Source organism: Erythrolamprus reginae, chromosome 6, assembly GCF_031021105.1.
Source record: "Erythrolamprus reginae isolate rEryReg1 chromosome 6, rEryReg1.hap1, whole genome shotgun sequence".
Classification (NCBI taxonomy): Eukaryota; Metazoa; Chordata; class Lepidosauria; order Squamata; family Dipsadidae; genus Erythrolamprus; species Erythrolamprus reginae.
The window spans coordinates 74,589,509-74,613,465 of record NC_091955.1 but is presented as its reverse complement, the minus strand read 5'-3'; the positions used below and the strand labels follow the sequence as shown (position 1 = coordinate 74,613,465).

Genomic DNA, 23,957 nt, shown 5'->3' with positions numbered 1-23,957 from the left:
TAAATAAAATTAGGATTTTAGTGATCCTGAAGTTTTCTAAACTGAACTCAACTGTATGTACAAAGGAAGATTCTACCAAAGCATCAGGAAGCCATTTGTTATGAGCCTTTATGCATACCAAGTACCTCGTTGAATAATGAGAATAGTAACTGCTAATTGTAATTCATTTTTTTTCCCTGTTCAGGAATTGACTTCTCTGTCAGGCACAGCTGGCTTTAATGAATGGTTTAATGTGAGTAACTCTTCAAAAGTATTAAGAAAGGGACTAATGGTGCAAACCTAGTATGTATGTAAGTCTCCTTGAGTTCAATGACTCTGTTTCCTACTGGAGTTTTCAATCTTAGTGGCAATTCGACTAATTGTTTTTACAATACATTATCTCTCTTCCAAAGATGATACAATCACTTGCTGAGATGTAATGTTTTCCGAAGTTTAATTAAGTTAAATATAATAATCAGAATTACTGTAAAAACAACTTCAACTGCTTGACATTGATCCTTTGCTTCTAAAAAGGTCTCATTGTTTTTCAGAATTCTCAACATTCAACATTATAGTTTTGAAATCCTTTCATTTTCATCTTACTATTGCATAATATTTTTTTTAAAAAATTGGAATCCTCCTGGCCTGTGGGGTGGGGGGGAGAATCAGTTACTAATAACAATGTACGTATTTTATTCTGTGCCTCCAGACAGTTACAATAAGAACTCTACTATCAGATATGAGCAATATAACTATCCTTGCACCTTCTCACCAAGCTATTCAAAACTTGGATCAGTATACAGCAGCTTTTTGGAGATCTCAAAACAACATTCTGTTCCTAACCAAGTATGTTAAAGTATTTTGATCATAATTATTGTTATTGTATATATAGTTTGAAAGTCCTTTAGGCTGTACAGATATCTTAGAAACATAGAAGACTGACGGCAGAAAAAGACCTCATGGTCCATCTAGTCTGCCCTTATACTATTTCCTGTATTTTATCTTACAATGGATATATGTTTATCCCAGGCATGTTTAAATTCAGTAACTGTGGATTTACCAACCACGTCTGCTGGAAGTTTGTTCCAAGGATCTACTACTCTTTCAGTGAAATAATATTTTCTCACGTTGCTTTTGATCTTTCCCCCAACTAACTTCAGATTGTGTCCCCTTGTTCTTGTGTTCACTTTCCTATTAAAAACACTTCCCTCCTGAACCTTATTTAACCCTTTAACATATTTAAATGTTTTGATCATGTCCCCCCTTTTCCTTCTGTCCTCCAGACTATACAGATTGAGTTCATTAAGTCTTTCCTGATATGTTTTATGCTTAAGACCTTCCACCATTCTTGTAGCCCGTCTTTGGACCTGTTCAATTTTGTCAATATCTTTTTGTAGGTGAGGTCTCCAGAACTGAACACAGTATTCCAAATGTGGTCTCACCAGTGCTCTATATAAGAGGATCACAATCTCCCTCTTCCTGCTTGTTATACCTCTAGCTATGCAGCCAAGCATCCTACTTGCTTTTCCTACTGCCCGACCACACTGCTCACCCATTTTGAGACTGTCAGAAATCACTACCCCTAAATCCTTCTCTTCTGAAGTTTTTGCTAACGCAGAACTGCCAATGCAATACTCAGATTGAGGATTCCTTTTCCCCAAGTGCATTATTTTACATCTGGAAACATTAAACTGCAGTTTCCATTGCTTTGACCATTTATCTAGTAAAGCTAAATCATTTACCATATTACAGACCCCTCCAGGAATATCAACCCTATTGCACACTTTACAGTCATCGGCAAATAGGCAAACCTTCCTTAATAAACCTTCCCCTATGTCACTCTCAAACATATTAAAAAGAATACGACCCAGAACAGACCCTTGTGGCACACCGCTTGCAACCTGACTCTGCTCAGAATACTCGCCATTAACAATAACTCTCTGATGTCTATGCTTCAGCCAGCTTGAAATCCACTGAACTATCCAGGGATTAAGTCCAATCTTCACTAATTTATCTATCAGCTCTTTATGTGGAACCGTATCAAAGGCTTTGCTGAAGTCCAGATAGGCAATATCCACCGCACCACCTTGATCCAACACCTTTGTGACATAGTCAAAGAAATCAATGAGATTAGTCTGACATGATTTGCCTTCAGTAAAGCCATGCTGATTTGGGTCCAATAAGTTATTGTTTTTTAGGTGCTGATTTATCCTCTTTTTGAGTAGAGTCTCCATCATTTTAACTACAACTGATGTCAAGCTAACTGGCCTTTAGTTACCAGCTTCTTCTCTACTGCCTATCTTATCCTATCTATCTTAATTCTTATAACACATTTGTCTGCAAAGTCATCGCTCAAGTTGTACATTAGCAAAAGAGGAGCTAAAAGTGAAAAGTTGCCACATACCTAAGAAAATAGCTCTAAAATACTCGTCTTGGCCTCTTTTTTTATATGGTGGTGACCAAAATTGGATGTGATATTCCAAGTGTGGTCTTACCAAAACAGTATAAAGCAGTACTAACACTTCAGATCTTACATGCAATCTCTGTTGATATATGAAGAGGTGAGTTCCTACTGGTTCGTACCAGTTCTATAGTACTGGTAGTAATTTGGTGGTCTGGATCACCGGAACTGCTGCTGGAACCAGTAGTGATCCATGCCTGCTGTTAGTACAGGGCACATGGTTGTTAGGGATTGCCATTGTAAACTGCATATTGTACACTTGTACCAAACTTGTACTTAAAGAGTTAATGTGCACTTAAAGAGTTAACTTGTGCTTGATATTCAAGGCTGTTTCGTCACTTCCTCATTGAAGCTATAAAAACTCACCATTTTGCTCAGTCACTTCCTTTTCACTTTTGCCTGAGAGAGGGGGAGTTGTGTTTACGCTTCGTGCCTATCTTCTTGTATAAGCTTCGTGCTTATTATCTATATTGTGTTTTGCTTTGTGCTAATCTTGTAATTGCTCAGTGCTTATTATTCTGTATTTGCTTCGTGCTTATTCTGGATTGTTTATATTTTGTTTATATGTAAATAATACTTATTTAACTAAGTCTGTGTCTTGGCTTTATCACACATCCACGCTCTGTTAAAATTCTCTGCTCGGTGTTGTCGAAGGTTTCATAGCTTAGCTAACCGAGACAAGCTAACATCTGCCACTCCCATGAACTGGTTGTCTTGCCGGCACTGTAGGAAGTTATGTTTTGCTTCTGAACATGTGCAGAATCTGTGTTTCTACCACTGCGCATGTGCATGTACACAGCGCATCACTGAGCGAATTGGTAGCAGTGGAACCCACCCTTGAATATACCCGAGGACTGCACTGGCTCTTTTAGAAGCTGTAGCACACTGCTGACTTAAGTGGTTAAGTGAGAGGTTAACTCCTCTCACAGTTATCAGACGCTATCTATTCTATGTATATTTGGCTTTTCTTGCCTAAGTGTAAAACATTACTTTTGTCACCATTGAATTGCATTTTGTTAGATGGGGCCCAGTGTTCAAGTCTGTCAAGATCCTCCTGGATGTCACCCAAAGCTCCCTCACAGGATTGTTTTTGTGGCCCTTCAAGAGAAACGACTTTCCCGTACACGTTGCCTTGAGGTCTCAGAGAGAAAAATCAAGATTTATATTCAGTGTGACATAAGGATTAAATATCAATAATGAAAGAAAGTTATGTCAGGATATAAATACCATAACAACTGAAAAAAACAAAACTAAATGAAATAAAATAAAAAGAACAAAGCCTGGTCAAGAAGATGGGGACAGTCTCTTGCCGTATACCTCCTAGAGGCCTATAAGAGAACACAGAGTTGGCCTCCTCCAGGTCCCGTCAACTAAGCAATGCAGATTGGCGGGGCTGCCGGGGAGGGCCTTCTTTGTTGCCGCCCCATCTCTATGGAATCAACTCCCCCCTGATGTCCATACTGCTCCCACCCTATTGGATTTCCGTAAGGCCACGAAGACCTGGCTTTGCCGACATGCCTGGGGGCCATGAACCAACAACAACCATGGCCAAATTGTATGAATGCTGCGTATGCATGTTGGGTTAGTTTATTATGGCTTTTAATAAAAGTTTTATAAGTCAGATTTTATATTTGACTTCTTTTTACTGTTTGTGTATTTTATACTGTTGTAAGCTGCTCTGAGTCCTTCTGGATTGGGCAGCATAGAAGTCGAATTAATAACAAACAACAATCATAAAATGAAATTAAAAAAAGAACTGGCATTGCTTAGAAAAGATATGGGTGTTTGCTTGAAAATGTAACAGTGGATTCAACTACTTACCTTCCATATAATTGTGAAATCATTTATGGCAAGGGGCTGTTTACAGAAAAGACTTTGCCACCTAGGTAGATGGACATATTTACAGATATTATATGCTGGAGATTATTATGATTTCATTCGTGCTGATGTAGTGTGGCACCACACTAACAGTTTTGGATTCAGAAAGATGCAACCCTCTAGAAGCAAATTAATACTTTAAATCATTTAGAAACATAGAAGTCTGACGGCAGAAAAAGACCTCCTGGTCCATCTAGTCTGCCCTTATACTATTTTCTGTATTTTATCTTAGGATGGATATATGTTTATCCCAGGCATGTTTAAATTCAGTTACTGTGGATTTATCTACAACGTCTGCTGGAAGTTTGTTCCAAGGATCTACTACTCTTTCAGTAAAATAATATTTTCTCATGTTGCTTTTGATCTTTCCCCCAACTAACTTATTGTGTCCCCTTGTTCTTGTGTTCACTTTCCTTTTAAAAACACTTCTCTCCTGGACCTTGTTTAACCCTTTAATATATTTAAATGTTTCGATCATGTCCCCCCTTTTCCTTCTGTCCTCCAGACTATACAGATTGAGTTCACTAAGTCTTTCCTGATACGTTTTATGCTTAAGACCTTCCACCATTCTTGTAGCCCGTCTTTGGACCCGTTCAATTTTGTCAATATATTTAAATATGTTTTCTCCTATTAGGCATCACATATTAAATGGAACATACAGAACTGAGGATCTCCAAAGCCTGTCCCAGTCTAATGGATTTGCAAGGACATTGCAGGACAACTTCCTCACATTGTCTGAAAGAAACGGGGTACGTTGGCCTTTATGCTACAACCCATCACTTTAGGGCATTGTTTCTCAATTATTTTCTGTTTTACACACACACACACACACCCAGGAAGAAGTAAACATTCCACGCGCCCTTTCCGCCCGGATGATTGTTTGCAATATTCAGCACGTTTTTGCTGAAAAAAATTCAACCAGTGTGATTGGGGTGTAATGTATTTAAGTGACGGCTTCATTTATTGGGCTTCATGCTGTCCGCTGCCAACATTTTTAGACAGTAAACATACTGGTCTTTCCTCGACTCACACTGTAGTCACAGTGAAGCCAAGCGCTACATATGCTTCATCATATTTCTGTCATGGTTTGTGAGTAATTAAAGTCCGTTAGAACCTTAACCCCGCGGAGTCGATGGATAAAAGCCTTAGCCATTTGTTCAAAACAAGATATCTTTATTATAAAAACAGAAATAAAACATGTCTCGAGGGATAACTCAAATATACGTCTTTGCATAATGGAGGATAGGAGAGAAGAGAGTAAGGATATGAAGAAGAAGGAAGTGAGCTGGCAGGATATTGCATCATAATAGGAGAATCATAATAAAGCACACACAGTTAACTCTTTCATTACTGAATGTCTCTGAGGGGCTGGCAAATATTCAGCGTGACAATTTCTTCATCTTAGTTTTTGAGAAACTTACGTTTGTCTCATTATCTCCATCCCTCTCCTCCCTTCTTTTCATCCCTGTTAAATATTTTTCCATGGTGTTTCTTAAGGGTTTGTTATATGCACTTCATATCTCCTACTCTATGCTGTGTGCTATTGTTCAGTGCAAAAAAAAACAACAACCCATTCCCTGCTGCATAAAAAGCACATTCCCTGGGGTCATTTGCCCCCATCCGCATTGCTCCATGCCCCCTCCAGGGGGGCCCCACCCCACTATTTGAGAAAAACTACTTTAGGGTGTTCATCGCATATGTGCTAAGAAAAGCTATGCTGAATTTGTGATCTCTTGAATTTCAACATGTTTTTTCCACCGAGCCAAAATGAGAAATCATTTGTAGGCTGAAATGTGACATTAGAACCATAGAATGACACAGGGATGGGTTCTAACCTATCTCCCTGCCAGTTCAGTTCCTCCCGTGCCATGTGGGTACACCACATGTGCAGACGCACTGCCTGAAAATCCAGAAAAAATCCCCCAAAAGATCCAAAAACAAGATGGAGACTGCATGCACAGTGCCGGAAACATGGCTTCTGCACTTGCTCAGAAGAAAAAAATACAAAATATTTTTTTTAAAAGATGATAGCGTTCACGGACCGGCACTGACTGAATGCTTGTGATATAGGAAAAGCAAGTAGGATGCTTGGGTGCATAGCTAGAGGTATAGCAAGCATGAAGAGGGAGATTGTGATCCCCTTGTATAGAGCGCTGGTGAGACCACATTTGGAATACTGTGTTCAGTTCTGGAGACCTCACCTACAAAAAGATATTGACAAAATTGAACGGGTCCACAGGGGGGCTACAAGAATGGTGGAAGGTCTTAAGCAAGACTTAATGAACTCAATCTGTACAGTCTGGAGGACAGAAGGAAAAGGGGGGGACATGATTGAAACATTTAAATATGTTAAAGGGTTAAATAAGGTTCAGGAGGGAAGTGTTTTTAATAGGAAAGTGAACACAAGAACAAGGGGACACAATCTGAAGTTAGTTGGGGGAAAGATCAAAAGCAACGTGAGAAAATATTATTTCACTGAAAGAGTACTAGATCCTTGGAACAAACTTCTAGCAGACGTTTACTGAATTTAAACATGCCTGGGATAAACATATATCCATTGTAACATAAAATACAGGAAATAGTATAAGGGCAGACTAGATGGACCATGAGGTCTTTTTCTGCCGTCAGTCTTCTATGTTTCTATGTTTCTATCATTGTGACATCACTAGTGGGTCGCTACTAGTTCAGGAGAACCTATCTGAACCGAGAACCTATCTGAACCCATCTCTGGTAATAGAGAACTGAAACTGGTTTTCCCCAAAAGATAATAATTACTTTTTTGTAGTTTTTTCTTCTGTTGAAAGCCACAGATGAGTGTTACATTGAGTAATGGGCAAAATCTTTTAATTTCATGTGAAAAAGGATGAACATTTGTTTCATTCCATAAAATTATGGAATGAATAGAATAGAATAGAATAGAATATAGAATTATGGAACATTAACCTTATGGAAGGTTAATGTTAATATATTACAGAATTTGGGTTGCTAGATCCTGGATGCAAAAATCAGCATGGCCATTAAATGGCTGCAAAATGTGCAGAATTTTTAATATTTATCTGCCAAAAGGGACATGGGTTGCAATGGAACATTGTAAATAGAAGGGAGCATTTGGATTGGACAGCTAAAAGTTTATGGAGATTCTCAATAATCCATGTCATATCCCAAATATTTCTTTTTCTTTTTTTTAAGGCAATTGGGGTTTCTTGGTTTTTTTTCTCTTCAAAAAGGCTTTGTTCCTTTGTTTCTTTGGCACAGAAATAACACAAACAGCTGATAGTTCAAACTGCCCCTTTATTGCTCCAAATTTCCCCAAATGCTGCCATGTTTTTATTTACTAATTTACTATTATTTTGTTTACTAATTTACTATTACTAATTTTATTTACTAAGTCTGCATTACTATTACTATAAGCTTTTTGTCATCTTTTCTATCACCCATTTCTTCCCACTTATGACTGTATGACTGTAACCTGTTGCTTGTATCCTTGAGATTTTTATTAATATTGCTTCTTCATTGCTTATTTGACCCCTATGACAAACATTAAGTGTTTTACCGCATGATTCTTGACAAATGTATCTTTTCTTTTATATACACTGAGAGCATATGCACCAAAGACAAATTCCTTGTGTGTATAATCACACTTGGCCAATAAAGAATTCTATTCTATTCTATTCCATTCCATTCCATTCTATTCTACACTATGTTTCTGGCAAATCCCATAGCAGACTGATAACAAACATCCTCCCACCACCACCAAAACCTCAAGCAGCCTCTGAGTGCAGTTAGTCTAGCCCAGCACTTTGTACCCCAAGGCTGCACAGCAATAAATCTAGCAGGGCAAATTAAGGAGTTCAGGAAACAAAAGACCAAGGTGATATATGTACAATTAGCACAGGTGCCCCCCAAGGCTGTATACTCTCACCACTTCTCTTCTCTCTATACACTAATGACTGCATCTCATACGATCCATCTGTTAAACTACTGAAGTTTGCAGATGATACAACAGTGATCGGACTCATTCGAGACAATGATGAATCCGCATACAGACGGGAAGTTGAACAACTATCCTTGTGGTGTGACCAGAACAATCTAGAACTGAACACACTCAAAACTGTAGAAATGGTGGTAGACTTTAAGAGAAACCCTTCCACCCTTCCACCTCTCACAATACTAGACAACACAGTATCAACAGTAGAGACCTTCAAATTTCTAGGTTCTATCATACCTCAAGACCTAAAATGGTCACCTAACATCAAAAACATCATCAAAAAAGCACAACAAAGAATGTTCTTTCTGCGCCAGCTCAGGAAGCTCAAACTGCCCAAGGAGCTGCTGATTCAGTTCTACAGAGGAATCATTGAGTCTGTCATCTGCACCTCTATAACTGTCTGGTTTGGTGCTGCAACCCAACAGGACCGACACAGACTTCAGAGGATAATCAGAATTGCAGAAAAAACAATTGCTGCCAATCTGCCTTCCATTGAGGACCTGTATACTGCACGAGTCAAAAAGAAGGCGGGTAAAATATTTACAGACCCCTCGCATCCTGGACACAAATTGTTTCAACTCCTACCCTCAAAACGTCGCTACAGAGTACTGCACACCAAGACAACTAGACACAAGAACAGTTTTTTCCCGAACGCCATCACTCTACTAAACAAATAATTCCCTCAAAACTGTCAGACTTTCTACTAAATCTGCACTTCTATTCTACTAGTTTTTCTCATCATTCCTATCACCCATTTCCTCCTTATGTTGACTGTATGACTGTAACTTGTTGCGTATATCCTAAGATTTTTATTAATATTGCTTCTTCATTGCTTATTTGACCCCTATGACAATCATTAAGTGTTGTACCACATGATTCTTGACAAATGTATATTTTATTTTATGTACGTTGAGAGCATATGCACCAAGACAAATTCCTTGTGTGTCCAATCACACTTGGCCAATTAAAAAAAAAATTCTATTCTATTAGTTCAGAATGCCACAAAAATTACAAGGACTTTTGAAAAATTCAAATGTCAGTACCCAGGAACTCAGCATTTGTTCCAGACAAATGTCCCTCCCCACAGCATCTCCTTAAGTCTCACTTCCCAGGTGTGCCTTGTGAAAATGGATGGGGCACTCTCCTCTTGAGTAGCCTGCTCAATCTGTGCTGTTCACACCTTTTCTCCACTCTCCAAGTCAGTGATGGTCTACGAGCCAGAACGCTAAATTGCGCTTGCCACTCGTAAGTTCTTGCGGGACCAGCACAATTTTGCTGCTGCACCTGTGGAGGTAGCAAAATTGCACCCATGTTTCAGCAAGGTTTTGCCTGCGAATCCGTGCACGATTTTGCTATCTTTACAGAAAAATTGTGCTGGTCCCACAAGAACTTATGAGCCGCCGCGGCGAGCGCAGTTTAGCGTTCCAGCTCGTAGCCCACCGCTGCTCCAAGTTCTTGGATCAGGAGGGGATGTTCCTTGCTCCTTGCCTGAGCTCTGTCTCTCATGTTCACCCTGCCCCTGTTTTTCCCTGTCTACAAAGGCCTTCCCCGTTTTCTTCCGGAAACAACAAAGTTGTCCCTCAATCTCTGTATGCTCAGGTTTCATCTTGTCTTCCTTGCAGATTCAAGGTCTGATGGGGGCATGACAGTTTGCCAACAAAAGTCCGGGCTAGAATACCCTTGGAAAAAGATAGTTTCCTACTTAATCATTATTTTCTAGAAATCCAGCAAATTGTATGCATCTTAAATAAGCCACTTTTGTCCTCTCTTTTCCAGAATGTTTTAATTGATGGAGCTAACATAATATCTGGTGATATTGCAGCCACAAATGGGATTATTCATATAATAGATAAGGTATTGTCAATATTTCTTTTTCTTAAATGCCCTCAAATTATTTTGTCCATCCACCCAGCGACTGGTCCACAGACTTCTCCAGATCCCGTCAGCCAGGCAATGTCACCTGGCAGGGCCTAAGGAAAGAGACTTCTCTGTGGTGGCTCCACCCCTACTCTCCTGGCCTTCCAAAAGGCTTTGAAGACTTACCTTTGCCAGTAGGCTTGGGGCCGCTGAACTTTAACATCTAGCCCGGCCTTTAGCATGATTGTGGTGTCAGTGAGTAGGAGTATATGATTTTTAAGTTTGGGGTTTTAGATTGTTTTAAAACTTGGACTTTTGCATTGGCTTTTGCATTTTTTATATGCTGTAAGCCACCCTGAATCCTCGGAGAAGGGCAGCATATAAGTCCAATAAAAATAAAATAAAATAAAACAAAACAAAAAATAAAAATAGATAAAATACAATAAAATAAAATAGTAAAGTAAAGTAAAATAAATAAAATAATAAAATAAAAATAAGCCGGGAGAATATTCTATAGTGTTTGAAAGTTTATTCTCTATAATGTTTGGTAATACATTTTTACTTCTAATTTAGTACTGCCTGATTGTGAACTGTGATTTATTTTTCCCCTTCCACTGGCAGAACGTCCTTTTAGTAAAACCATGTAAAATATAATGTTAAAATGAACTTTGACCAAAGTTCATGACTATTATTACACAATCCACTTTGTTAGGAATTTGGCATTTGCACAAAACTGCTCTGTTTTGGGATGAAGTGAATCTTTGTCCTTCTCTGTCTGGAAATCTAGGGACAATTTATAGATTATTAAATCTAGGACAAAATATTCTGAATTTAGCAAAATGGATAACATAGCAGAACTTTCTTTTTTTTAATTCAGAATATTTTTTTTAATCTCTTGAATGACAAATATATACTGAACATTATTTCTTTTCCTGTAATATTGAAAGGTTGGCGCTTACCGCAGCAAAATGAATTGTCTGAATCTGACCTTGTGTTTTTTTGTGTGTGTTTGCAGGTTCTGGCACCTCTCAGAGGCGTGAGTGGCACTTTGCCAAAACTGCTTCCTCGCTTAGAACAGATGCCGGACTACTCCATTTTCAAGAACTATATCATTGTAAATCCTCAGGTTCTTATTAAAATTGCCACGTATTAATCAAATGAACTTATTTCATAATTTTTCCATTTGTTTTTGCCCAACAGCACTACAACCTGGCAAATGTAATAGAAGCCTCTCGCGAGTACTCGGTTTTCGCGCCAAGTAATAACGCCATTGAAAGTTATCTAAAGGAAAAACAGTCAGCATCTCTAGTATGTATTAACTTCCCTTAAGCCTTTCCTTAAGAAAATAGCTTTTAAAAAAGATCAAGAGGGTGGCCATAACAATGCTGTCAAAACTCGTAGAGTGATACCTCGTCTTATGAACTTAATTGGTTCCGGGATGAGGTTTGTAAGGTGAAAAGTTTGTAAAACGAAACAATGTTTCCCATAGGAATCAATGGAAAAGTGATTAATGCATGCAAGGCCAAAACTCACCCCTTTTGCCAGTTGAAGTGCCTGTCCTGGAACCAATTAAGTTCGTAAGACAAGGTATCATTGTACAAAATAAATGGTAAGCCTATGAATAGGTTCTGGCATTTATATTTTGAACATATTTAAATTCTGAATGGTTGGGTGTTTTTTTTCCAGAAAGTTCCATTAGAGATATAATTAATATAATCTATGACCTGCACATTGGAGTCTTTGAATTAAATAGCGATTTCTAATTTTAAAAAAATAATAGAATTCTTTATTGGCCAAGTGTGATTGGACACACAAGGAATTTGTCTTGGTGCAGATGCTCTCAGTGTACATTAAAAAAAGATACATTTGTCAAGAATCATGAGGTACAACACTTAATGATTGTCATAGTAGTCAAATAAGCAATTAGGAAAAATCAATATTAATAAAAATCTTAAGGATACAAGCAATACAGTCATACAGTCATAAGTGGGAAGAAATGGATAGGATAGGATAGGAATGATGAGGAAAAAACTAGTAGTAACAGTAGTGCAGACTTAGTAAAGTTTGACAGTGTTGAGGGAATTATTTGTTTATCAGAGTGATGGTATTTGGGGGGGAAACTCTTCTTGTGTCTAGTTGTCTTGGTGCGCAATGCTCTGTAGTGACGTTTTGAGGGTAGGAGTCGAAACAGTTTATGTACAGGATGCGAGGGGTCAGTAAATATTTTCCCTGCCCTCTTTTTGACTCGTGCAGTATACAGGTCCTCAATGGAAGGCAGGTTAGCAGCAATTGTTTTTTCTGCAGTTCCGATTATCCTCTGAAGCCTGTGTCGGTCTTGTTGGGTTGCAGAACCAAACCAGACAGTGATAGACTCAATGATTCCTCTGTAGAACTGTACCAGCAGCTCCTTGGGCAATTTGAGCTTCCTGAGCTGGCACAGGAAGAACAAATCCTATTTAGTCGATAATCCAGAAAGGGTGCTTATTTTGTAAAATACAATCTCTCTATCCTAAGCTTGCTCTCATTCTAAATTAAAATCCTTGCATCCAGTCAAAAGGATAATTAGCAATAACCTCTTCTGACTGCTGACAACTAAGTCTTTTATTAGAAAAAAATTGGAAATTTGACACCCTGCTAAATTATTCAACAATCGCTATTCCTGGAAACCACAGGATGAAGATCAAATCAAGTATCATATTATCCTGGGAGAGAAGCTCTTGAAAAATGACCTGCATAATGGGATGTTCAAGATGCCCATGCTTGGATTTTCCTACAGAGTCGGATTCTTCATTCATGAGGATCAGGTGAGGCCAGCATTCATTATCATGGTGCTTGTTGTAATTTATTTATCTAAACACCTGCTCTTAGGGGGGGGAATTAAATTGGCTTAATGGACCGTGTCAGAAAAATCTCATTGGTTTCAGTAAAACAGATTTTAAGCCAGAGTCCCCAAGAGGATGTCCTAGTACAGTGATGGTGAACCTTTTTTCCCTCAGGTGCTGAAAAAGCATGGGTGTGCGCTATCGTGCATGCGCCAGTGCCCACATCCATAATTCAATGCCTGGGCAGAGCGAAACAGTCCTACACCCTCTGGAGGACCTCTGGAGGCCGGAAACGGCCTGTTTCCCAACTTCTGGTGGGCCCAGTAGGCTCGTGTTTCACCCTCTTCAGGCTCCAAAGGCTTCCCTGGAGCTGAGGGAAGGTAAAAACCCCTCCTGAGGCTCTCTGGAAGCCAAAAATGCCCTCCCAGAGGGTCTGTGCAAGCCAAAAACATGCTGACCAGCACACACATACAAGTTGGAGCTGAGCTAGGGCAACAGCTCACATGCCGTAGGTTCACCATCCCTGTCCTACCCTGTTTCCTGGAAAATAGGTCACCCCTGAAAGTAAGACATAGGAGAGGTTTCGTAGAATTGCCTAATATAAGGCATCCCCCAAAAGTAAGATGTAGGAGACGTTTCATTGCGCAGCATTCCCGAGCAGAACATTTCATAAGTAGAGGCATTCTTAGGTAGAGGTACCACTGTACTGAGAAAAGACGTGAGTCTTGCATTGCAACTCTTCTGACATCAATCTGATCTTCCGTATCCCTATCATGATTATGCTGCTCGGATAATCAGCTATGCAATGCTAACCAAGAGTTTTATTTTCATGGTTTAATCATATGCAGCTTAGTCATAAGATCAGAAATAAACAAAGCCTGCTCTTAGAGATATACAATGGTTTGAATAACATGTAATTTTGCAACTTCAGACTTTCAGAGCAAAGTTTTATAATGCAATGTCCTTTACTACACATATTGGCTGAATAAACAGAGGATAGGAGTAAATGTTATGCAAGCTATATTTTTATAAGTAATCTCTCTCACTTGTGTTAACATTTTGTGCACAGCTCTACATAAATGAGGCACCTATAGATTACCCAAATGTTGCAACAGATAAAGGAATAATCCATGGACTGGGAAGAGTAATGGAAATTATAAAGAACAGATGTGATATTAACGATACTGTGATTGTAAATGTAAGTTGTGCGCTTCTGATCATGCATTGCATTTTTAATTAATGTGTACCGAAATAAACACCAATCAATATATACTTAAAATGTAATGGTTTTTGGCTTGTGCTAAATATTAATGACATATGTTGCAATTAGCATTATAATAACACAGCTGTCCAGATAACACGGGCAATCCAGAACTTTCTATTAAGCTGGTTTTATTAAGTGTTGGTAATGACCTTTAAAGCCCTTCATGGCATTGGACCAGAATACCTCCGGAACCGCCTTCTACTGCACGAATCCCAGCAGCCGATAAGGTCCCACAGAGTTGGCCTTCTCCGGGTTCTGTCGACCAAACAATGTCGTTTGGCGGGCCCCAGGGGAAGAGCCTTCTCTGTGGCAGCCCCGACCCTCTGGAATCAACTCCCCCCGGAGATTAGAACTGCCCCCACCCTCCTTGTCTTTCACAAGTTACTCAAGACCCACCTATATCGCCAGGCATGGGGGAACTAAGACATCTCCCCCAGGCTTTCTTATATTTTATGTTTGGTATGTATGCGTTGTATGGTTTTTAACAGTTGGGTTTTTTTAATATAATTTTTATTATTAGATTTGTTCCATTGTTATACTGTTTTTATTACTGTTGTGAGCCACCCCGAGTCTTCAGAGAGGGGCGGCATACAAATCTAATAAATTATTAATAAATTATTATTATTATTATTATTATTATTATTATTATTATTTATCTAGTTTCTGTAATAGAAATGTATAACAGTAACAGAATAACAGAGTTGGAAGGGACCTTAATAATAATAATTTATTAGACTTGTATGCTGCCCTTCTCGGAAGACTCGGGGCAGCTCACAGGATAAATACAAAACAATATGCATACAAATCTAATTTGCTAAAACTATCAGCTAAAATCCCATTACATTAAAAGCAGTCAATTAACTCAGTCACATTCACACGTAACATTCTAGTCCAACTCCTTATTCAAGCAGGAGACCCTACACCCATTATGGCGAACCTATGACACACGTGCCACAGGTGGAGCCATATTTGTAGGGCAGATGAGGTATTGCCCTATGTCAGCTCCAGTGTGCGTGTATGCGCTGGCTAGTTGATTTTCAGCTTTCCAGAGGGTGGGGGAGGCCATTTTTGCCCCTCACAGGCTTCAAGAAAGCCTTTAGAGCCTATTGAGGGTGAAAAATGGTTCTAATGGGCCTACCGGAAGTTCAGAAGTGAACTTCTGGTAGCCCTGTTGGGATGTTTTTTACCCTCCTCAGGCTTCAGGAAAGCCTCCTGAAACCTGGGGAGGGCGAAAAATGGATCTAAGGGGTCTACCGGAAGTTCAGAAGTGAACGTCTGGTAGCCCTGTTTGGCTGTTTTTTACCCTCCTCAGGCTTCAAGAAAGCCTTCAGAGCCTATTGAGGAAGAAAAATGGTTCTAATGGGCCTACCGGAAGTTCAGAAGTGAACTTCTGGTAGCCCTGTTTGGCTGTTTTTTACCCTCCTCAGGCTTCAAGAAAGCCTTCAGAGCCTATTGAGGAAGAAAAATGAATCTAATGGGCCTACCGGAAGTTCAGAAGTGAACTTCTGGTAGGCCTGTTGGGCTGTTTTCTACCCTCCTCAGCCTTCCGGAAAGCCTTCAGAGCCTATTGAGGGAGAAAAATGGATCTAATGGGCCTACCGGAAGTTCAGAAGTGAACTTCTGTTAGGGCCTGTTGGGCTGTTTTTTGCCCTCCTCAGACTTCAGGAAAGCCTCCTGAAGCCTGGGGAGGGAGAAAAATGGTCCAACAGCGCCACCAAAAGTCCGGAGGCTTCAGTGAGGCTTGCGCGCATGCACTGGGGGGGCAGCGGTGTGTGTGTGTGCACACATGCACAGGGGAGGGTATTGTATTATGGGTGTGGGCACATGCGTATGTGCTATTGCATGTTTGCCTGCCCTTTTGGCACCTGAGGGAAACAGGTTTGCCATCACTGCCCTATACCCATGATAGCGAACCTATGGCACGTGTACCACAAGTGGAAACACAGAGCCATATTGGTGGGCACGCAAGCTCAGGTCCGGTGCTCACGCTCATCTGCCATCTGATTTTTGGGCCTTCTGGGTCCAGTAGGAGTCAGGAAACGGCCTGTTTTCAGCCTTTGGAGGGGTGGAGGAGGCCGTATAATAATAATAATAATAATAATAATAATAATAATAATAATAATAATGATAATGATAATGATAATGATAATGATAATGATAATGATAATGATAATGATAATAATAATAATAATAATAATAATAATAATAATAATAATAATAATAATCTTGGTTTCTGTATGGTTTGAATGGATTGTGTGATTAATTTTATTATAAGGGTTTTAAAGTTGTTTTTAAATATTGGATTTGTAGACTGTCTATCATTGTTGGGAGCCACCCCGAGTCTTTGGAGAGGGGTGGCATACAAATCTAAATCTAAATTATTATTATTATTATTATTATTATTATTATTATTATTATTATCATCATCATTTTATTATTATCATTTTATTATTGCTGTTGTTGTGGTTGTTGTGGTTGTTGTTATTATTGTTGTTGTTATTATTATTATTATTATTATTATTATTATTATTTAGATTTAGATTTGTATGCCACCCCTCTCCAAAGACTCGGGGTGGCTCACGACAATGATAAACAGTCTACAAATCCAACATTTAAAAACAACTTTAAAGCCCTTATAATAAAATTAATCACGCAATCCATTCAAACCATACACAAACCAAGATAGTTGGGGGATATGTCAGTTTCCCCATGCCTGGCTACAAAGATGAGTTTTCAATAACTTACAAAAGGCGAGGAGGGTGGGGGGCACGCATGCGCCCGTGACGATCTCGGATAGCGTACTGTTAGCAGACAGTAAGTGGAACTCCCGCCTGCTCTCAAGTATCATCTTTCTTCCACTGGTTTTATTTTGGTTGACAATGAGCAGCAGATGCTAAAATAAGAGACACATAAATAAGAGACAGAAAAGAAAGAAATGAAATGGGAATGTATTATTATTATTAATTATTATTATTATTATTATTATTAATATTAATATTATTAATTTATTATTATTATTATTATTATTATTATTATTATTATTTATTAAACTTGTATGCCGCCCCTCTCCGGGGGCAGAACAAAGTCATCTTGGGGACTAATTTTAAGAAGGATAAAGAAAGCAAATTAATTCAAGGAAATAATCAGAGCTTCTCTAAATAGGCAAGATCTCTGATGCTTATCTAGAAATACAGAAATGCTTTCTGGATCTACTGTTCAGCAAAGGTGTGTTTTCTTTTTAAGGGAAAGTGCGTACCTTGCTCACAGACCTCTATCTGCCCTCCTGGAAGTACAAAAATTGTAAGTATTTAAGAATGAAATTGCTAGAAATAGGGAGTAGCCTCTGAGTGCCAGTTTGGTGCAGTGATTAAAATACTGGGCTAGAAACCAGGAGACTGTGAGTATAGTCCCATTTTAGGCACGGAAACCAGCTAGAGACTTTGGATTAGTCACTCTCTCTCAGCTCAACTCCTCTTACAGGGGCAGTAATTTATGTTTTTTTTAAAAAACATAAGGCTCCTGGACTGGGGCTGAAAGGCCAAAATGGAAGCAGTTTGTTCCGTTCCATAATTGGGTAGACCTGGTAGCTCTGATAGACTGGTCTCACTAGAAAAAACCATTTACAGTAATCTTACAGCAGTGGTTCTCAAACTTTCTAATGCAGCGACGCCTTAATACAATTCGTCATGTTGTGGTGACCCCCAACCATAAGTCTAGCACCAATTCTCCCAACAGAGCTTTAAGCTAATTGGCAGGAAGGTCATAGGGACACTCCCACTATAAACGCCTGATTGGTCGGATTGTAAAAATATGTTCCGAGGCTCCAGAATAGAAGCTTTAGTTTGTCTTTTCCGATGGTCTTAGGTAACCCCTGTGAAATGGTCGTTCGACTCCCAAAGGGGTCCTGACACACACACACACACACACACACCGGTTGAGATTCACTGTCTTACAGGGTCATTATTGTGAATAAAATAGGAAGAGGAGAAAGAAAAAGTCGCCCAAGCAATGGCTGATTTGGCTGTTTTATCATTTTGGATTACCTGGTTAGGGGAAAAAAGCAGCATTCTCTGTTGCTTAAAATTGTAAAGAACTTAACTTGTAAAGAAAACTATAAAATATTATCATGAACAGTTAATTTAAGAAATTTTATCACAGCAGCTCTGGGCCTCAGTTTGGAGTTCAAATGAAATCCTGTAGAGTTGCTTTACTTTTTAAAATATTACATTATTTGAAGTCTAGGTCAAATGCTACATGGAATTTAGAATAGCTTTTTACAGCTTTTCACATACGTGGTGCCTTATTAAACCTTTTTCACTAAAATTGATTATTCTTTCATACAGCCAGGCAAGAAGGGGATCTGCTATTATGTCTCCTTGTATGGAATACAGTCGCGTTTGGGATGCCAATCAAAATGTACTAAAACTAGAATTGTAAGCATACTATTGATACAATACCATGTGAAAGAGGGTTAGATTGACGCACTGCTCTGGGACTGTGATACTTAATCCAAGGGGTGGATTTGAATGGTGGATAAAAATGCCAAATCCAGTCTGAACATCTGGATGACTGTGCAATAAACCATAACAATAAAAATTTGGGGGGGCAGTAGGTTTATGCACTATTTATTGATTATTTAATAGTTTTTAATTGTCCTTCCTTCTCTAGTACCTTAGTATGATCCTTAATTACTTTTAAAATAGGAAATAATTAAATAGTATGTTTTACCCATAAATGCTTTAATCATTTTAATCATTATCTATAACTGAACTTTTATAGCAATTTTAAAAAAATTGAGCTACTTACCTAATCTGTTATCATACTGAACTGTGTGGGCTCAGCACAAAACCTTAAAATGTTCCTGTGTTCCTCAACAAATAATGCTTACCATCATTTGTCCTTTTTCACATTCAAACAATGTGACTTAATCAACTGAAAAAGAGTCCAAGCACCTATTTGGTTGGTAAGCCACTCCCACCCAGTCACATGACCTTTAAGCCACTGCCCCCAGTCACATGATTGTCCAGCCACTCCCACCTGGTCACATGGCTACACCTACAAAATAAACCCTACACCTACAATGTGGCAGTAAAAAATTTGGCAGCCCATCATTGGTTCACCTCTGGCTAAAAGGCATAGTTCAGATTTTACCACTGTTTTATGTATAGATAAATTTTGGGAAACTACTCCAAAATATTACTTAGCACTGAGCAATGCTGACTTAGCATGTTTATTTATTGCAGTTTGCAACACATGTTGTATAACTACGGCCATCCTTGGTTATTTGAGTAAAGTAAAGAATGAGGCAGCACAGTGGGTGAAAAATGTGATCGGGTTATTATGTCTAATAATAAAATTATGTCCCAAAAGTTATGTATGTGCTGTTGACAACCAGTTCAATAATTCCATCCTTACTCTCTCGTTTTCTTCCTTTCCAAAGATTCCAATTGCAGTAGTCCCAAACTTTAGGGTCTAAAGTCTTTATTTCTTTTTAGACCAGAGAATGTTGTGCAGGCTTTTTTGGTGCACAGTGTGAGCCTTGTCCAGGATTATCTGGAAAAACATGTTTTGACAATGGAATTTGCTTGGATGGCATCAATGGCACTGGGACTTGCCACTGTGAAACAGGATTCAGTGGAGTGGCCTGCGAGCAATGTTCGGAAGGCAAATACAGCACAAACTGTGACCAAGGTACATCTGGTTTCAGAACCATTTACTTTGCTAAGTTTCCAAGTAATTGTCAAGTACACTTTTGTCTTTGAAGTTAGTTGGGGAAAAGATCAAAAGCAACATGAGAAAATGTTATTTTACCGAAAGAGTAGTAGATCCTTGGAACAAACTTCCAGCAGACGTGATTGATAAACCCACAGTAACTGAATTTAAACATGCCTGGGATAAACATATATCAATCCTAAGATAAAATACCCGAAAATAGTATAAGGGCAGACTAGATGGATCATGAGGTCTTTTTCTGCCGTCAGTCTTCTATGTTTCTATCTTTCTATGTCTCTTGTGGATCACATTTGAATTTCAGAGGAATTTCCTTGGAGTGTAGTTTAGTAGGATTCATATGCATTCCCACACAGTTGGCCTTCAATGTCGTCTGCACACACAAACTGGTGGCGATCTAATTTAGAACCTACCACTGCATGAAAGGACATGCAACAAATGAATCAACAATCATTCAATAAATATGAAAATCACTCCACCATTTGTATTAGATGTTAGCACACTGTATGTAAAATAACTTGCTAGATCTCAGTGATTTCCACAAGGCAACTAACTGTAATTCTTTGGACTTCATTTAAGGGTTCAGGCTTTGGGGAAAAAAGAAACAGCACCATTGTTCACACCAAGTTATGTGTGCTACTTATAATATTATCAAATGGTTCTCAACCTGAGGGTTAGAACCCCTTTGGGGGTCGAATGACTGTTTCACAGTCCATGGGGGAAAAGACAAATTTCCCATAGTGTTAGTAACTAAAGCTTCTATTCTGGCACCTTGGAACATATTTTTACAATCCAACCAATCAGGCATTTACAGTGGGGGTGTCCCTCTGACCTTCCTGCCAATCAGCTTAAAGCTCTGTTGGGAGAATTGGCGCTTAAACTCTGTTGGGAGAATTGGTTGTGGGTCACATGAGCAACTGTATTAAGGGGTTAAAATGGTTGGGAACCACTGCAAGTTAGGCATTTTTTAATGAATGTAGACAAAAGTATGGCTGATGCAATTGCAAAACAAATATAAATTATCATGTTAAAATATGTCAGTAAATTGAATCACAAAAGCCTAGAAGAGATTACTAGACTGCTGATGGCATGCTAGTTGTTATTGCTGTTTTACGAGCTACTCAAAATTAAAATCACCCCTTTATTTTTAGTCTGTGCCTGCATCCATGGGAGATGCAACAGCGGTATTAAAGGAGATGGGACCTGTGAATGTGATGTTGGTTGGAGAGGTATCCAATGTGACAGCGGTAAGTGGATTGCTGCAACCTGTTTCAGAGTTAAAAGTAGTAACGGTGTCAGCAGCAGCTCTGGTGAAGCCTCTCTTTCAAAGAGAGTTCATTCCCTGTATAATATGCAAGAGCTAGCTACCGGTGTTTGTTGTGGCCTATCAACTGCCTGTCAACGACTACTTCAGCTTCAACCAAAACAATACACGAGCACACAATAGATACAATCTTAAAGCAAACCACTATAAACTCGACTGCAGGAAATACGACTTTAGTAACTGCGTAGTTGATGCATGGAACTCACTACCAGACTCTGTGGTATCCTCAACTAACCCCCAAAACTTTACCCTTAGACTATCCACTGTTGACCTCTCCCGATTCCTAAGAGGTCAGTAAGGGGCATATGTACATTACTTGTTAAGGCTGGGTCAGAATAGGTTTTGCTGCTGAAGGTCAAGGACAAAATAGGCCTCTTAAGTTCCATCATCAGAAAGTAGCTGGTCTAGCAAATTTACAATAATAAGGCATTTGAAGCAGAAAGATAGGTTGAGAAGTCCATTCTTGGTTCTGCTTGTAAAGAGGAATATATCTGGGGAGGGTTAAAAAGAAACAACATGAAATTGTTTCTTTCTTCTACCGTGTCTCCTATGCTTCCGCCACTGGGTTTTTGTGTTTTTTTAGATTTTGCTTAGAAAGGGAAGATGTGCATGGAAAAAAAGTGCTACATTTGTTAGTAAATTCTAGACCAGGAGTAGGCAAAGTTGGGTCTTCGATGACTTTTGGACCTCAACTCCCAGAATTCCTGAGTCAATCATGCTAGCTCAGGAATTCTGGGAGTTGAAGTCCACATGTCGTCGTAGAGCCAACTTTGCCTACCCTTGTTCTAGACAAAGTGACAGACAGTAAATTCTAGACAGCAAAAAGGTGTCATTTGAACCAGAATACCAGAGTAAGCACGGGAATGAAGGAACCCACTTTAATTGTAATGTGATATAGCCCAAGAAAATCTGTGCATTTAGGTGAGCTCTACACAGAGATTTCAGCTCAACAAAATAATAATAATAATAATAATAATAATAATAATAATAATAATAATAATAATAATAATAATAATTTAAAAAAAATTTTTATTATATTTGTATGCCGCCCCTCTCCGAAGACTCGGGGTGGCTCACAACAACGATAAAAACAATATTATACTGGCACAAATCTAACATTAAAAAAAACCCCTAAAAACCCTATCATAATTAAAAACCAAACAGCACATACATACCAAACATACATTATAATAAGCCTGGGGGAAAGGTGTCTCAAATCCCCCATGCCTGGCGGTATAGGTGGGTCTTAAGTAGTTTACGGAAGACAAGGAGGGTGGCAGCAGTTCTAATTTCTGGGGGGAGTTGATTCCAGAGGGCCGGGGCCGCCACAGAGAAGGCTCTTCCCCTGGGGCCCGCCAGATGACATTGTTTAGTCTACGGGACCCGGAGAAGGCCAACTCTGTGGGACCTTATCGGCCGCTGGGATTCGTGCAGTAGCAGGCGGTTCCGGAGGTACTCTGGTCCAATGCCATGTAGGGCTTTAAAGGTCATGACCAACACTTTGAATTGTGACCGGAAACTGATCGGCAGCCAATGCAGGCCACGGAGTGTTGTAGATAAAGGGGAGAAAGGAGAGGATGTCAGTCTTAGACTGTAGAATATTGGCTAACAAATTTTTTTTTCTCTTCTCCAGAAATCAGAGATGACAAGTGTAACAATACCTGCCACACCAGTGCCAAGTATGTATTGCATGAAACTAGTTACTGAATCCATACTATCTTTTACTTGATCCTGACCCTAACCCTAATGCTTTCTCTAACTGTAAAAATTAATTTGAAATGATATGCAATCAGAGCCAGTTTGAGGTATGTGTTAATGATTCAGACTAGAAAATGGAGGACCACGAGTTCTACTCCTGCCTTATGCCAGCTGGCCCAGTTCCTCTCTCTTAGTTCCAGGAAAGATGGCAAACCACTTCTGAAAAACTTTGCTAAGAAAACTACAGGGATGTGATTTTCCCATTGCAAGTGATTAAATAAGCCATGCCATTTTTTTTTACTTTTCCCATTGTATTGACTTCCACCATTCCCCCAATCCAATACAAGAGATTGACATAAATGAAATTAAACCAACAGCCACAGGCTGTTCAGGCTGCAGATTGAATATGTTCAGTATGGCTGAGAACTGTTTTGAATTGAGGAAACATTTTGTATTTTTCATTTGCAAAGTTCAAATAAATGCAAAGCTCATCTACTTATGACGTAGTAGATTTTGACCTTAGTCAATGAAGTGAGTTTACCTTGGGTTTCCAAGCATGCCATTTCTTTTTTATCAATTGCAAATTATAATCTATCTCGATTTTCTATTTTAGCTGCTTTCTTAATCCTATTGGTCCACCATATTGCAAGTGTGCAGCTGGGTTCAAAGGGAATGGTACATATTGTTCAGGTAAGTGCGATTTATTCTGTTCATGCAATTTTTGACATTCTCAAAAACCTGATCTACCAAGTGGTGGAATTAATGTCATAATGAGTTACATTAAAAACATTAATTAAAATTAATTTATAAAGTATTTATTTTTAAAAATATAAGCCTTGAAAAATACTGATTTATTAATATTTGATCAAAGAAAACATTGATAGCTAGCAGATATTGTAGAATCTCCAGCAATTAATTGTAAATCTATTAGAAGTCCTGAGACTTTTTAAAACCTA

At 38.9% G+C, this 23,957-nt stretch overlaps 1 protein-coding gene across 2 annotated transcripts in view; it reads left to right on the top strand.

Moving 5' to 3' along the window:
• The window catches only part of STAB2 (stabilin 2), a 142,823-nt gene that overhangs the window by 56,674 nt on the left and 62,192 nt on the right, over positions 1-23,957 (top strand). For both annotated transcript variants that reach the window (XM_070756273.1, XM_070756272.1), the window contains exons 28-41: positions 185-232; positions 689-825; positions 4,953-5,067; positions 10,083-10,160; positions 11,179-11,277; positions 11,364-11,471; positions 12,836-12,967; positions 14,055-14,183; positions 17,493-17,549; positions 18,593-18,682; positions 19,745-19,940; positions 21,131-21,226; positions 22,937-22,982; positions 23,615-23,691. In XM_070756273.1, coding sequence (XP_070612374.1) covers positions 185-232; positions 689-825; positions 4,953-5,067; positions 10,083-10,160; positions 11,179-11,277; positions 11,364-11,471; positions 12,836-12,967; positions 14,055-14,183; positions 17,493-17,549; positions 18,593-18,682; positions 19,745-19,940; positions 21,131-21,226; positions 22,937-22,982; positions 23,615-23,691 — 1,408 coding nt within the window. The remainder of the gene's footprint in view (positions 1-184; positions 233-688; positions 826-4,952; positions 5,068-10,082; positions 10,161-11,178; positions 11,278-11,363; positions 11,472-12,835; positions 12,968-14,054; positions 14,184-17,492; positions 17,550-18,592; positions 18,683-19,744; positions 19,941-21,130; positions 21,227-22,936; positions 22,983-23,614; positions 23,692-23,957) is intronic.